Source organism: Bos grunniens, chromosome 12 (genome assembly GCF_055505025.1).
Source record: "Bos grunniens cultivar Pamir isolate PY7600 chromosome 12, Bosgru_T2T1.0, whole genome shotgun sequence".
NCBI lineage: Eukaryota > Metazoa > Chordata > Mammalia > Artiodactyla > Bovidae > Bos > Bos grunniens.
Genome location: NC_141176.1, coordinates 33,373,545 through 33,385,028, shown reverse-complemented (window position 1 = coordinate 33,385,028; position 11,484 = coordinate 33,373,545). Strand labels below are relative to the sequence as shown.

At 42.9% G+C, this 11,484-nt stretch overlaps 1 protein-coding gene across 12 annotated transcripts in view; it reads left to right on the top strand.

The window, feature by feature from the left end:
- Positions 1 to 1,017: 1,017 nt before the first annotated feature.
- CDK8 (cyclin dependent kinase 8) overlaps positions 1,018 to 11,484 on the top strand; it is a 73,273-nt gene continuing 62,806 nt past the window's right edge. For 4 of the 12 annotated variants that reach the window (XM_086329664.1, XM_086329669.1, XM_086329666.1 and 1 more), the window contains exon 1: positions 1,629 to 1,894. In XM_086329664.1, coding sequence (XP_086185790.1) covers positions 1,767 to 1,894 — 128 coding nt within the window. In that variant the 5' untranslated portion in view covers positions 1,629 to 1,766. Of the gene's footprint in view, positions 1,153 to 1,253; positions 1,895 to 11,484 lie in introns of those variants that run through there. The other 8 variants (XM_086329670.1, XM_086329668.1, XM_086329667.1 and 5 more) reach the window with 6 other exon arrangements.

The window sequence follows — 11,484 nt, the reverse complement described above, 5'->3', positions numbered from 1 at the left end:
CTAGCAAGGAAGAGCAAATAAAAGAATACAATTTGATGAATATCGTGGGAAAGGTGAAAAAATTGGTTGGACGTTCAAAGTGGAGAGATACCGTGGGGAACTTTCGTGAAAATGGTAGCAGTTGGGAAAAGTAAAATAAATATAAACATAAAATTAATATAAGATAAAAAAATGAAAAATAGACATCTAAATAAGGGGGATAAAGCAAAATGAGGCATTATTATCAATATATCAGCACTGGGACTTCCTTGTTGGTCCAGTGGCTAAGACTCCACACTCCCAATGCAGGGGTCGGAGGTTGCATCCCTGGTCAGGGAATTAGAACCCACATGTTGCAACTAAAGATCCTGAGAGCCACAACTAAGACCTGGTGCAGCCAAATATTTTTTTAAAAAACTATAAAGATACCAAGACTCCTCCCGCAGACACATTTCCTCCCTTAAAATTATGAACAGTTTTTATGGATTTAGATCCATTGCTGTAATCATGGCTAAAAATAGCTATTCTTAGGAGCAGTGGTACAAAAGGCCGTACTCAAAGTACCATCTCCTCTGAAAGGATAGTCCTCTGTCACAAGAGTGCCACTCTCTAGGGGCAGCGTGGCCACTCCCAACTGACTCCCTTTTACTGATGTTTGTAATGTGTGTCAGCACGTTGCTATCACTGTGCAGCCCTTATTAGATCGTTAACTACAAGATTCCCCAGTGATAGTCTGTGAGCCGTTGATCAATAATTAGACTTATTTTTTTCGATAACGATAGTGCCCTTTAAACTCTGGAGTTCGTAAGTGGCACAAAATGTGATTCTAACACAGACTAGACTCCCTCGCGCTTAAATTTCTCTAGTTAAGTTTCTGGCCCAAATCTGACTTTAGCGACAACGCTGTTAAAAAAAAAAAAAAATTCCCAAGTGGTCATCGAAACGCCTCCCCTCCTTCTGGACTACGAATCCCATCGTGCATCGCTCCCACCTCCCCTCTCGCGGAGGGCGGAGCCTAAGGCGGGGCGGCCACGGCGGCGGCCGGTGCATTCTGGGTGCTGTAGTGTGGAGCCCCGGCTGCTGCCCACGTGGTGCTGGTGGAGGCTTCTCTGGGCAGCGGCTACCGCGCTGGGTTCACGCGCCCCCCGGGGGGAGTGAGGCTCGGCTGGAGAGGTGCGCGGCGCGGGCGGCGGGGAAAGCCGAGCGGCCCGGGTCTTCGCGACGTTTTTGCGACAGCGCGGCCGCGTTCCGCGAGTCCCCGCCCTCCGCTCTCTGAGGAGGTGCCGGCTGTTGTGCGGCGCTGCCTTTCTGTCTGAGTGGACGGCAGAGCGAGCGAGGGAGCGAGCGTGAGCGTGTGTTAGCGCGGCTAGGCGCGAGCGCCCGAGGGAGAGCCCGCCGCGCCGCCGCCGCCGCCGCCGCCCGCCGCGGGGGCCGAGCGCGCGGCCGGAGCGCAGGAGCCAGAGCCCCGGAGCCCGCGGGGACAAGGGCAGCGACCGCGCTCCCCACCCCCAGCCCTCGTCCCTCGCCCTCCTGCGCCCCCGGGTTCCTCGGCGTGTGTCTCCCCACCCCACCCCGGCCGGCCCCCGCCCTGCCGCCCCGCTGGATGTCCCCGGCGCCCTCGCGGGGCCTCCTCTTGCTCCTGCCGCAGCGGCCGGGCCGGCGCTGCGGCCACCGGGCGTAGAGCGGGCGGCTTCCCGGGGGCCGCGGCTGCCGGAGCCTCCCGGAGGGCCCCCGCCCCCGCGGCGCGGCGCCGCGACCCCCGCTCCCCGGCCCCGCCGGCCGTGACAATGGACTATGACTTTAAAGTGAAGCTGAGCAGCGAGCGGGAGCGGGTCGAGGACCTGTTTGAATACGAGGGCTGCAAAGTTGGCCGAGGCACTTACGGTCACGTCTACAAAGCCAAGCGGAAGGATGGGTGAGTGTCGGCGGGGCAGGTGGGCAGTCTCCCGCGGGCCGGGCTCCGGGAGGATGTGGTGCCCGAGGGGGGCCGAGCCCGCGCGAGACCCCCACCCCCACCCTGCGAGCCGGTCCAGTGGTCTCCCGGCGCCGCTCGTCGGGAGGAGGAGCGTGTGACCCACGGGCTCTGTACTTTTCAAGGGTTTCGGTGCCAGATTTCTTTAAATGTTCCTTATAAAACGTCAGCTTAAATGATGTTGGAGGGAGGGGTCGATTTATTAGGGGACCCTTCACCCGCCTCCGGACTGACATCCATCAGCCCGGAAGGGAAGCTGGGATCCTTTCCTCCGCACAGGTTGGTGATGGATTTAAGACCCCATTTGGGTTTTATTTGTGGGGAAGAAAGCAGCAAGTCAGGGTGGTTCTGAAGAGTTCCTCCCGGTGATCGATCACCTGCGGCAGAAACGTAGCAGTTGCTGTTTCGCTATCATTAGCTGCGAGTTTTACCTAGAACAATGGGGGTTTGGTGCAGGGTGGGTGGTGGGGAGAAAGGCGAATGACAAATAGGGGTGTCTTATTCAGACCCCCCCCCCCCAGTTTAGCAGTTGGCAAGGAACTTTAAATAGTCTCTTTGCTTTAAATGTTCTTACCTAGAAATAACTTAATTAAGTCTGTGACTGGTAATGCTCCCAATTTAGTTTCCTAAACCGGCAAGTGAACTGTTCATTTTTCCTTTGTCAGTAGATGAATGTCTTGTAATGTTGACAAAAGAGAAGACATTTCTTAGATGAGAAATATAATCTATTAACTCCTAGTTTTCCTCTTGTAAAAACGGATGTTGTCTTTCTCACCTTTGACACTATAGGAAAAAGCTGGAAAGGACGTCAAAGCTTATATAATCTTTAGATTTTATTATAAACAAAGTGGGTTTACTTGAACATCACTCTTAGTTTGGTTAAGCTGCTGTTTAACGTTTAAAATAATTGCTTTTTTCAGCCAATTAGATGGGAGAATATGTTCACAACGGTATTAGTGCTTAAAAAAATGAAACCATTCATTCACAAAGCTGAAGTTACCTGGGTTGGGGGGAAGCCATATTTATAAATACTTAAGTATCCTCAATATTGGAAAAGGAAGGAGCTATGTATTCAATATTTTTCTTAGATTTGCTGAGGTATCTTTCTGAAATAACTTAAAATGGACTCTAAGGAAGAAGATAGTAATTCTAATTAATTTGGAATATAAGTTTCAGTGCTTGTATGCAGCAGTAAAGCAGTACTGGTATCTGCAAAGATAGGGAGTTGAGCACTTGATCCTGTAGGTGCTGCATGTATTCACAAGTACTTTTAAGTGGAATGGATAGTTGGGTGACATTTGAGAAATCAGTGTCTGGAGATACTGCTGACTCTTGCTTAATTATGTTTCTCATTGAAGTATTACTCTGTAATAAAGTACATATTTTAAAAATTATCCTTGTTAACTTCCTATACAATGTTTTTAAGAGCCTTATGCCCTCTCCCTGTCCCCCAGTATTATGTAATTTGGAGCATGTTCATAAAATCCCCGATCCCATGAGGTTAGACATTGTAGGACGTTTGACCAGTCTGTCATCTGTTCTACAAAATTCTGGTGACCTTAAATTCTCTTTGATCTCTCTGAAAAAACCAGTTCTATTTTCATAAATTACTATTTTAATAAAACATCTAAATTTTATTAACTTTGATTTAACATTTTATTAAAAACTGTAATATTGTTTACTGGCAGGAGGTACTTTTGATCACATTTTATATCTCGTGGTCAAGTTTTCACTTAGGCTAAGAATAATTTTAGGAGATTTAAATTTAATCTGTACAATTTAAAAATGGATGGATGCATGGTATATGAACATATCTTTGTCATTCATGCTAGCCAGGTAGCCTTGCTTTTGGAAACATTAACTTTTTGTTTATAATTCTTTGGGCTTGTTTTTCAGTAGCCATTAATGATTTTGTTCATAGGAAGAACTATTTTTTAAAAAATGGATCAAATGTCAAGAGAGTTTTAAACTTACTTTCAACAGTTTCTGTGTTCCAGAGGGAATATTTTTCGGTTTGGCTTCTTATAACCTCACTCTGGTAAAATACAGTATTATATTTATGAAGCTTGTTTGATCTTATGTCAATGAAATGTAATTTAATGCATTTAAGTTCAGGTAAAATAAAAATTTGTGGCTATTTAATCTTTTATAAAAAGATCAGATAATTTGGTTCTAGTATTGATTTATTTTCAAATGAGATTATATATTCTGCAGCTGAAATTTCAGAGAACTCTAGGATCCCAGACAGTAACATCTTCAAAGAGAGTACTCAGATTTAAATGAAATGAAACAAATTTTGTTTTGATGTCAGTTCATTTCAGTTACTCAGTCACTCAGTTATGTCCGACTTTTAGACGCCAAGGACTGCAGCATGCCAGGCTTTCCTGTCCTTCACTGTCTCCCAGAGTTTGCTCAAACTCATGTCCATCGAGTCGTTGATGCCATCCAACCATTTCATCTCTTGTGTCCTCTTTGTCATTTGGCTATTAAAATGAACGTATGTAAATGTATCTTTGATGTTGTCCAGCGAGCATCGTGGACATCCTAGACATGATTAATTAGTAAAGGAATTTATACCAGAGGAGTTAGCTTCTTAAATTATTGTTTTAGGAAATAAACAACGTGGTCAGTTCTTTGATATTAAGTAGTAGTAACACTCTCCTGCCAGTATACTAAGTATACCAAGGCATTTTAAGGAATGTGGGGAAGGGGGAGTCCTTTGAAGCCTAATTACATACAGGGAAAAGGGATCTTTTATAATTCTGTTAATTTCAGGTTCTAGTAGAGTTAAAACATAAATGTACAATAAATCTTGGGAATAATTTGCTCTCACTGTCACCATAAATAAGATTGAGCATGTCCTTTGTGCCTTAACACCAAAAGGGTAGTCAGTGGCAAGCAGGGTGATTCGTTTTCTTTCTGAGTCAATTGCTTTTCCTCTTTGCAGAATTTAGGCAACCAAACCTGTCTTGTTCAAAGGAATAGAAAAGTGTGAGAACCAGAAAACAATTTGTGTGTTTAAATTCTAAGCTGTCATTATTGGCACTGGGCATTGTAGAATTTAAAAATTGATTTGGGGTAAGAGTTTGATCTCCAAAAAAGAAAAGCAAAAAGAGTTTCTTGAGTAGGGTTCCTAGTCTTCTGTACTTTATGTTCAAAAGAACAAAAACTGGGCTTGGGATTTGGGGGTTGGATAATTGGGATTTTGTGTGTGTGTGTGTGTGAGAGAGAGAGAGAGAGAGAGAAAGGTAGAAGGGAGGAGGGAAATACACAGAATACATTTGTTGGGGGACTTTTGTAGACAGCACAGAGGTTAGTAGACAGAAATAGTAACAGTAGTAGCTAAATTACTGAGTGAATCTTAGGATGTGGGCAAAGCCTTGACAGCCATCATCTGTAGAATCCTCACAGGTACCACACCAGTCAGTTGTGTTTTTTCAGATTTACAGTTGAGGAAACAGGTTTAAAGTTGAAGCAAATTTGTCCATGATTACATGACTAATTAAATGTCAGAGCTGGAATTGTGGGGTTACAAGCAAGTCTCTTACTCCAGAACCATGCGCTTAACCATCATGCTTTGTATTAAGATAAATATAAGCATAGTCATGGGGATTTGGTGTTTTAGGGAGTCATTTCAGAAAGCATGAGTGCCTTATCCCTGGGCTAGTCTTTTCGGTTAACTTATACTTTCTTAGTATGTTTCTGAACAATCTTAGTTTTTTCTAGTGCTGCAAAAGTAAGTATATACAATGTGGGTGTTTCTATTTACTGTGTGTGTGTGTGTTAGGATGAACTGTTAAGCTGGGGAGACTGGAGAATTGAGTGTGAGTTCAGACTCTGCCTCTGATCACCAGTGTGACCCTGGGCAAGTCATTTGTCCTCGTAGACCTTTGTTTCCTTGTTAGAAGATTACAGGGTTTCAGTTGATAATTTTTTGGGACTGTAATTTGAAGAAGTAAAAATCATGACTATAAAATACTTTCGCAAGATCAGGTAAACAACTACTAAGACAAAACTTTTACTTTAGGCAGTAATATACTTCCATTTCTTAGTCTCATGCTTTAATGTGGATTCTCATCAACCGCCAATGAGAAGACAGGTAACTTCCAAAGACTTGTCAGCTCCCACACCTAACATGTCTTTTATCCCACCGTAGCATCCCCTCCGTTTACCTGTGAAGATGCCGGGTTCGTGTAGCTCTCCCACTCTTGTGCACCACTTGTTTGGTGACTAGCATGAGAGACTCATCTGATCTGCACTGACCCTGTGAGTCGGCTTTAATTCCTTAACTGTGATCAGAACTTGGTTGGAACCCTATCTTCCCCTGAAGGATTCTTCTAGTTTTCTTCTTAATATCGCCGAACCCAATATCTAGCTTGAATTTGATTTAAGTATTTCTTTAGATGTCAGACGTGGCAAATCCAGCATGTAATCCTTGTCACTGGGGATTTTGCATGTCCAATAAGGACTATTCCTTGTAACATTTCAAACCTGTGATGGAAAGGGATAGGCGGAACATTGTGCGTTTCTTACCTGCTGGCCGTTGAACTCACCTGCCTTACATACTCGGTGAATTTATATCCACAGGTTAGGCCACTCTGAGGTGTCATTCTTAGATCCCATTTTCTTAATAGCAAGACTGGCAAATTCATTTGGGATTTGTTTGATTGTTTTACAGTTTCTTCTAACATTGGAAGAAATCCATCCCCTCATTCTTTCAGCAAATATTTACTGGATGCTTCTGTCTGCCAAGCACTGTCCAAGGTATTGACAGTGCAAAGATGAGTAAAACACTCCATTATTTGAGAAGATACCTGCTGAGGAAACAAACATGTAAATAAGCTGTAGCCGTTTAATAAGCACTATGATAATCAATACCAGGTGCTCTTGGGACACAGACATGGAGCTCCCACCTTCTCTGCTTTCAGGGAAGCCCCTCACAGAGGGCAGCACTCTGTTGACTGTGAAAGGACAGGGAAGGTCTCCTCGAGAGGACAGCAAGAGTGCTTTTTGTTGTGCTCTTACAGACCCCAGCACAGGTTGTGGGTGCGGATTCTTTCTTCCCATGCCTTTCCTCCTCATATCTGTCTGTTGCCAGCGTCTTGAAGCTCCTGCTGTATGCGTAGTGCTCCACACATGCTCTGCAAAGGTTCCCTTGTCCGCATTGAACCTGATGAGGCCCCGGTTCAGCACAGGGATAACTTTGTCAGCATGTAGGTGGCGCAGTGGTAAATAACACCCCCTGGCTCGGTAAATAACCCCGCCTGGCTCGGAAAGATCCCCTGGAGCAGGAAATGGCCACCCACTCCAGTATTCATGCATGAAAAAAATGCCACAGACAGAGGGGCCTGGCAGGCTACAGTCCATGGGGTTGCAAAGAGTCAGACACGACTGAGCACTTTAATTGTCTCTGAGGCAGTTTGCCACCACAAGAACATTGGTGCATCCGAGCACAAGCAGCCTCTGAAGTCCAAGTTTCTGGTTTAGGAGTAGCTCTCACGTGTGAACTGCCACGGCAGGACAGCCTTTGGCTTACAGCTCCCAAGAGCAGATGATCTTCCTTTGGCCTCACCTCTGTTAGGAGTAGGGAACCAGAATTTTCTAGCTGCTGAGATGGTGGTGGCAGTAGATCGGAGGGGAAATTCCTCTAATTGGGACTCTCGGTGGTGTGAAGAGGTGGTAGGGAGGGGGCTTCTTCCGGCATACTGAATATCAGCCAGGAAAACAGAAATAATGATATATTATTATAAGTTATTGTTGGTCATTTGCAAACTTACCTGCTTTTTCAAAAATTTGTTCTCTTGGCAACTGTGTCCAGAACTATGATTTACAAACACTTGAAATATACATATGTAAGGGAACTGTATATGCCAAATGAGTGTTGATAAATATATATATATTTCCCTCTGGCTGTGTCATCTTTCTTGTTATGTCTTGCATTGTTGAATGAATCCTCGTTGTCTGGGTTTTTTTTTTCATGCTTTTTCTGTTCTTAGCTGCTGCTGCTAAGTCGCTTCAGTCGTGTCCGTCTCTGCTGCTAGAGAATGGAAATCCTACTGTCCTTAGCTCCTTCAGAACAATTTGTATATCCTTTCCTTCACAGCAGTTTAAGTAGGCCTCGGCCATCTCTTTGAAACTACTGTGATACTTTTTGTCTTTAAGTATCTCCTGTCACCCCAAAGCAGTTCTTGAAGTTGTCACCGAAAAGTGACTTTCACTCGTTATTTTGATCTTAATACTTAAAGACCCTTTAGTATAATTTTCTCAAGATTCTTTAGTGATTGTCAAAGTCACAAATCCAGCCCCTGCTGTTGTAAGCTGCTTTTACTGATAGAGTTATGTCGTTCAGGTGTGTCATCACAGAAAAAATGCTGAGAATCCCCTTTTTAAAACTGAGATATATCACATTGCATAAAATTCACCCTCTCAAAGTGTGCAGCCCACTGGCTGTTAGTCTGTCCACAGAGCTGTGCCATCATCACTGCTGTCTGTGCCAGGACCTTTCTCTCCTGTCAGAAGGAACTCCACGTCGGTTAGTGGTCGCTCCACAGCTCCCCTTCTGCCCAGGCCCTGGCAACCACCCATCTACTTCCTTTCTCCCTGGGTTTGCCTATTTGGAACATTCCATGTAAATGAAAGCACACGGTATGTGGCCGTTTGTGTCTTTACTTAGCGTAGTGTTTTCAGTATTCATCTGTGCTGTGCACGTATCAGTATTTCATTCCTTTTTATGGTGGAAAACTATTGCCTTGTATGGATAGTCCACGTTTTGTATATCCGTTTATTACTTGGTGGACATCTGGATTGTTTCTACTTCTTGGCTGTTATGAATAATGCTGCTGTGAAACTTAATGTGCGAATTATTGTGTAGATACATGTTTTGGGTTTTCTTAGACATATACTCAGAGTCATATGGTAACTGTTTAGCTTTTTGAGAAACTGCCAAATGTTGGAAAGCAGCTGAGAACCACTTTGAGTGACTCTACCTTGACTTTGGTTTAGGACCAGGATTTGTCCTTTGTCCGCAAGACCTGGACACCTTAATTTCCATGACACCTTATTCCCAGGACATTGTTGACACACTAGTCTATATCATAGAGATTCTGAAATTCAGATTAATGCAACTGCTCCTCCTCCATTAAATCAGACTGCCCTTCTGAACTTACTCTCAGGCAGCACCTGTTGCTGGGCAATTTTTTCCCTCAGCTGAAATCGGTTCTGACATATTGCTTCAGAAATCCTAACTGCTTTTTCTTAAAGTACAACTCCAATAATCCTCTCTTCACTCATCACCCCACAATGCATAGTTAGCTTTTCATAGATATATTCTGTAACTACTTCAGTGTATATGTGATTACTGTTTATATATCCTTGGGGTCTTTCTGGTGAATATTCATGGGTTAGATATTATAGATTTCCTCTAGGGCAGTAATTGTGTTCCCCTTACTTCCTGGCATATTGCCAAATGTTGACAGGTATTTTAATACTTTTTTATTTGGTGTACCTAAAATTGATAACTGAAAATTTTCCTTTTAAAGTTGCTAAACTTAAAAACTTGAGCATATTTTGAAATAAAAAAGTCTTTGTGAAAATACCCATAGAAACTAAGTTTGATGGGCTGGCTAAATTGATACCAGGAACAGACTTGAACAAAACCAAAAGCCAGATGCATGCTTTGTTAATTGAAAAAAGGTATTTGAAAAATTGAGCCACTAAAAAGAATAAAGTATTTTCTAAAGTATACCTTGCCAGTGCATCAGTTTAAATGGGGATCAAACCTTTATTTCTAAACTTAAGAAAAATATAATTAGTCTCTTAACCAAAGTTGGCATTTAATTTTATTTAAGCTCTGTGATTGTTTCATATTTGAAATTTTCTTTTGTTATGTGAATAAAAAATTATGTAGTTTAACAACTACTCAAGGTAACTCAAGTTACTCATCTTTCTAGACAAGCTCTTTAAAATCTATTAACTTTATTATAACCCATGAGTTCTAATAAGCAGTCATCCTAAGGAGAGGAATTCCTCACATCAGGATCCCTGCTGTGAGTGTTTCGATACACCTGAATTTTATAGGTTGTCTAGAGAACTAAGGAGAAGGCAATGGCACCCCACTCCAGTGCTCTTGCCTGGAAAATCCCATGGATGGAGGGGCCTGGTGGGCTGCAGTCCATGGGGTCCCTGAAAGTTGGACACGGCTGAGCGGCTTCACTTTCACTTTTCACTTTCATCCATTGGAAAGGAAAATGGCAACCCACTCCAGTGTTCTTGCCTGGAGAATCCCATGGACGGAGAAGCCTGGTGGGCTGCAGTCCATGGGGTCGAGCAGAGTCGGACATGACTGAAGCAACTTAGCAGCAGCAGCAGAGAACTAAGGGACTAAAAAAAAATAACCCAGACTTGTCAAACAGCTGTATCATAGTTTATCCAAGTCATTATTTTGGGGAAAAGAGTAGGTATTGAAAAATTATTTTTATGTGGCTTGTTTTAAGGGAAGCCAATAAATCTCATGAAAATTTTAAGCTCATATAGGATAAATACATTTGTTTGGAGTTTTTTCACTTAATGAAAGAAGCCCTTTAAGTAAGGGATCTATCCTAACATACTTGGGACTCAGTTTGCAAAAAAAAATTCAATTTATACACAGTTCCCAAGAAAGTGTTAAGCACACAGTAAGGAGTACTTATATTTGTTTTCTACTGCTGACTTAACATGGAAGGTTCTTTTAAATGTAAAATTAAATCATTTAAATATTTAACATTCCATTTTAGTTTCTCTTTAGCTGTAATGAGGGGGAGGCAAATTTGTGTATTTATAGTTTTTTTTTTTGCTAAGTCGCTTCAGTTGTGTCCGACTCTGTGCGACCCCATAGATGGCACCCCACCAGGCTCCCCCAGTCCCTGGGATTCTCCAGGCAAGAATACTGGAGTGGGTTGCCATTTCCTTCTCCAATGCATCAAAGTGAAAAGTGAAAGTGAAGTCGCTCAGTTGAATCCTACTCTTAGCGACCCCATGGACTGCAGCCTACCAGGCTCCTCCGTCCATGGGATTTTCCAGGCAAGAGTACTTTATAGTTTATTTGGTAGGTGTTCACTGAATGTCTGTAATATGCCAGGTTCCAGGTCCTGTGCCAGGTATAGGTGATTCAGCAGTGGACAGGCCACAGTTGTAAGTCCTTAGGGAACTTAAAGACTTTGAGGGGCACAAGCAAGTAAATAGTTACTCGTAGTAAGTGGGATAGGGCTGTGGTGGAGAAAACAATGAATGACATCTACTATGACTTTACATGTTTTCACTCAAGAATATTATGCATCTTTCCATGTCTGAGTGTAGCTCTAAATCCTTAGTTTTAATTATTGCGGGCATCACATTATTTTGATATACACGCAGATTTATATGTAAATATGTATCCAGTTAACCAGTTCTCTAGTGATAGATGAAATTTAAGTAGTCTCTAAATTTTGGCCATTGCGGTGAGCAAAGAAGCTCCTAGAAAATAGTACTACAGTTCTTCAATGTGGTATCAAGTTCTT